The 5,000-nt window shown below is 37.6% G+C and overlaps 1 protein-coding gene across 1 annotated transcript; it reads right to left on the bottom strand.

Annotated features, from left to right (window-relative positions):
* Window positions 1-1,126: 1,126 nt before the first annotated feature.
* On the bottom strand, window positions 1,127-1,978 carry LOC138020722 (uncharacterized). The gene has a single exon (XM_068867658.1). The coding sequence runs from the start codon at window positions 1,976-1,978 to the stop codon at window positions 1,127-1,129; it is 852 nt and encodes a 283-aa protein (XP_068723759.1).
* Between the last annotated feature and the right edge of the window lie 3,022 nt (window positions 1,979-5,000).

Here is a 5,000-nt window from a genome sequence, read left to right on the forward strand (position 1 = left end):
TCTTACGAACCAGCTCGATCTATACATGGTCGTCAAAACACATTTATCAAATTTTGGGGCGTTTTCCATTCACCAGAAAATCTCCGAACTTTCAGTGGAAATTTCCATCGGGTGAAAAATGTGTTCCATGAAACGCAAGTCCGTACACAGCCCGGCCAGTGCGATTTTGCGCGCCAAAATTCCAAATATGGCCGTGAATAGCCCGGAACTGGTAAGACAAATGGAACACATTTTCCTTACGAAAGTTTCCAACGGGAAAACAGAACTACCTATTCAGAAAGGAGCAATTACAGAATACAGGGCCACATTCGAGATCTGTGGAAGTAATGGCTCGTGCCTCTGAATTCTGAAGTTTAGCCTTTGGAAATTCCGGTTCGTTTGTAAAAATGGAACAAGACTTTTTTGTTCGTTCCTCTAGAAAATTTCCGGGAAAAAAGGAATGAATGGAGAGAGAAATAAAGTTTCCGGAATTCTTTTGTAAATGATAAACAACCTTGGTCTATAAACGTGAATTTTTATTTATTTATTTATTTATTACAGTTTACAGTCAAACCAAGTGAAGCGTACCCCTCAAGATTGCATTAATGAACTGATTATTTGAAACTTGAACCCGCTAGTCGTTTCAAGAATGCAATAATGAATTGATTATTCGAATATTGAACTCGCTCGTTCGATCCAAGAATACGGCTAACCTGGCTAACGGGTTCCGTTTCCGAAAAATCGATTCAGTATTGCATTCTAGAAAAGGCTAGTATGTTTGAAACCTACTAGTCGCAACAGTGAATTGATTTTTCGAAAACGGAAGCCGTTAGCGAATTTAGCCGTATTCTTGGATCGAGCGAGCGAGTTCAATATTCGAATAATCAATTCATTATTGCATTCTTGAAACGACTAGCGGGTTCAAGTTTCAAATAATCACTTCATTAATGCAATCTTAAGGGGTACGCTTCACTTGGTTTGACTGTAATGACAATAAACAACATCATCATAAGGATAGTCTACAAAAGAGTCATAGACCCCATACAAAGGCAGACCACCTAACAAAAAAAAAATATATATATTAAATAAGAAAATGAATAAATAAAGAACTATTGTTAAAACTAGGATTATATAAAAAATTAAAGATCTAGTCATATCTAGATAGCAAGAAGTCTCTTGCACCCTTCTTAAAATTAGAAATGTTAGATGCCTGACGTACTTTCAATGGTAATGCATTCCACATGTCCACGATCCTATTAAAGAAACTGCTTTTAAAAGTAGTAGTTCTAGCGAAGTTCTTCTTGAGTGTAAGTTCATCCCTTCCCCTAAGGTGGTACCTATCAGAATCAGTATAAAATTGAATATATGTAGATATGCCTATACTTATATACCCGTTAAGAACTTTATACAAGAATAAAACATCAAACAAAAAGCGTCTGTCCTCCAAAGACAACAAATTCAATCGTTTTCTGCGCGTATCGTAGTCATCATCTGTCTTCAGAATAAACTTAGTGGCTCTCCTCTGAATTTTCTCTAACTTATTGATATTCCTAGCAGTCACCTGAGGTGACCATACGACAGTACAGTACTCAACTTGGGATCTTACCAATGCACAGAACAATGTTCTCAGGGTAGTGATATCCTTCATACCCTTACATGTCCTTTTGACAAGCCCGAGGATCTTGTTAGCTTTACTCGTTATTTTATCAACGTGAGCATTCCAGGACAACTTGCTACTGGTAGTTATGCCAAGGTCAGAAAATTCAAAAGTTTCCTCTAGGGTGTGATTGTTTATTTGCACGTGAGAATGAAAAGGTGTTTTCTTCTTCGGGATACGCATCAGCTTACATTTTTTTATATTGAAGTCCATTAGATTTTGTTGGCTCCATAAATACAAGTTATCCAGATCTGATTGAAACAATGGGTAGTCAGATGGGCAAGTTATCACTCTAGATGTTTTGCAGTCATCTGCATACAAAGCAATTGTGTTTCCAGGCATAACTACCTCCGGTAAATCACTAATGAATATCACAAAAAAAAGTGGCCTAAGCAATGAACCCTGACGTACTCCAGATGGAACAACAACTTGAGCTTTTTCCATCTATGACCACCCTCTGCTCTCTATTGGATAGGTAGTCTTTACACCAATTCAACAGAGTTCCAGAGATGCCAAAATTACACAGTTTCTGCAAAAGTATGTCATGTGACACTCTGTCAAAAGCCTTAGCAAAATCCAAGAACACGATATCCACCTGTAATCCATCATCTAAGGCCTTAGACCAGTGATGATGTGATAAAACAAGCTGGGTTACACAGGAACGACCCCTCACAAATTCATGTTGCCAGTCAGATCGGTAGGGAGCCACATGAGAATATATGGCGTTATGTACAATCTTCTCCTGACATTTACTTGGGATGGATAACAGAGAGATGGATCGATAATTCTCAACTACATCCTTTGCATCAGATTTAAACACTGGAGTGACGTTGGCCTTTTTCCACAAAGAGGGAACTCTGCTAGATCCAAAAGACAGGTTAAATAATAAAGTTAATGAATATGATAACTCCTCTGCACACTCCTTCATTGTGAGATGTTGAAATTTCCATCAGCTGGTCAGGATTAACCACACCGCTATGCAGTCCCACAGAGTCATATGTTTTTGCAGAAAAAACAGTGCTAAAAAACTCATTAAACAAGGAGGCTTTCTCAGAGGGATCCTTTGCGGACATTGCCTTACTTCTGTATGTAATAACCTCAGGCGATCTTTTTGTCTTGTCTCTTTTTGTCCAAAATTCTTTTGGATTGGTCTTCAACTTGTCAGACAGGGACTTCAAATACTGACTATACTTGAATGAGATTAGCCTCTTAGTCTCTTTTCTCAAAGTCTTGAATTTTAATGTCATTTAGACAGATCCATTACCCTTCAGTCGCTTCCATAAGACTTTTTTTTTCCTTACTAACTTTAAAACATCTTTGTCTATCCAAGGTGGTCTTTATTCATGTTTAAGCTCCATCTTAGGAATATGCATGTCAACTGCAGCAAGTACAAGATCTTGAAAAATAGTTGCACTCGAGTCAATGTCATCACATGATATGATGGAATCCCAAGGAATGTATGAAAGGACATCCCTTAGACCATTAAGATCAGCTTTGTCATAACAATAGACAGTCCTAGGACAATTTTTTGGCCTTTCAAAGTTTGTCTTCATGGAAAAACAAACTGGAAAGTGGTCGGAGTCAAAGCCATTTTGGAACACAGTAGTTCCCTCAATTAGTGCTTCGTGATTTGTCAAGACAAGATCCAGGATACTACCAGGTAACGAAGTATTCGTGGCATTGGGACGAGTAATCTGACTCGTCATAAGTAGTAATCTGACTTGTCATAAATGGACGCGTGACTATATTCTGTGTTTCTAATCCATTGCAAAGTCGAAGTGCATAATTCGCCACGTTGGAAACGAGCAGGGTAGAAGCATAGAGTTTGTTTGGGTCGAAAAATAAAGCCAACCACTGAAAGATCACCCAGGCATTAGTCAGAATATGAACTTTAGCAAAATTGCAAAAAGGGCGGGGTGGGAGTCTAGAATATTGCTTTGCATGGAAACCATACAAAGCTCTCCAAAATCACATCTTTTCAAACTTGTATCACAAAAATACTGACTTTTGGTGAACTTACGAACTTTTCGCTGCGTGATCTTTCAGGTGTCATGCTTTCCCTTTAGATCATGGCTAATTTACCAATGTTGTTATTCCTTTTTTCGCCATCAAAGTACGTTGCTAGCATTAATACGAGATCTACTTGAACAACTTTAAAGTAAACGGCTAAACGAACAAAAGGAACCATGATGCATCAATACTAGTTTTATAAGAATCACGGCACACAACTCATGCAACCCGCACTGAGATTACAACCGATATACTCATTTCTTGATTCTGAAGTATTTATTAAATATTTATTGAGTTTGAGTGCTATTACAAGAATGAAATTGATAAAGATGATTTACACGAAATGGATAGTAATGATATAGAATAAGCCGTGTACAGTGTAGAGTTCAGTTACAGAGAGCAGAAAATCGCGTATAAAGAGCTAGGAATGCGAGGTCAGTGAAAGCGTTGTGACAAGCAAAAAGTAAGTGTAGTGAAAAAAAAAAATGCTACTGCTTTTTTTGAATATTGTTTACATTAGTTTCCGTAACCCTCATGACTGGGGTTAAGAGAGTTTTGTTGCAGCTGTTAAGTGTGTTCTAATTTTTAGATATGACCAACTAAAAGAATCAGTTTAGCCATTGAACAACTCTGGATGATCTAACATGTCTGAGTATAAAGTTCAATTGTAAATTCGAGTTTCAAATTTGCAATAGTTATGGCACGATTTCAGGTGTAGCCATATACATCTTTCCCCGGTGATATCGGGTACAAATAAAGTTCTTCAAGTTCTTAATCAAATGTTTTGATTTTTCAGCAAACGGAGTATCAGTTTATAATTGAGTGTTGGAAAACCAAAACCAAACGATACTTTATTGCCCGTCAGAAACCGCACAGACAATCCAGTCAACCAGGAGGGATCGGAGGGGTCAGCCATTTTGATCTCCATTATTTCACATAATTATTATGAGATACCCAGGGGGAAAATATGCATTAATTTGCCGCCTGAGAATCCCATAATGTCTTTCGAAACAATAGTAACGAAAATGGCCGCCGTATCTGCAACAAGACGCCTATAAGGGCGTATCCATGGGATGCACAAACATTTAACAAAAATTGCCCAGTTACAGTGAACTACAACTACGGGTAAAAAAGGCGAGAGATTACCAGAAAAATAAATCTGTAATGTAACTAGAAGTTGTTTGTTATAAAAACAGAGATAGAAGTTATCTCTTATTATTAATTCTACCAAATTTGGATATGTAAACAACGAAGCTCTATTAGGGGTTATCAGAATAAGGGATATTTAGGCAAACAATTTGGGGGGTACGGGATATTTTGGGGAAAATTGACGAGATACGGGATATTTCAAAAA

The sequence above is a fragment of the Montipora capricornis genome, chromosome 10 (assembly GCF_036669925.1).
Source record: "Montipora capricornis isolate CH-2021 chromosome 10, ASM3666992v2, whole genome shotgun sequence".
Taxonomy (NCBI): domain Eukaryota; kingdom Metazoa; phylum Cnidaria; class Anthozoa; order Scleractinia; family Acroporidae; genus Montipora; species Montipora capricornis.

What these genes read in the sequence shown, in the direction of transcription:
- LOC138020722 (XM_068867658.1), bottom strand. Translation starts at nt 1,978, where the DNA reads ATGCCTGGAAACACAATTGCTTTGTATGCAGATGACTGCAAAACATCT.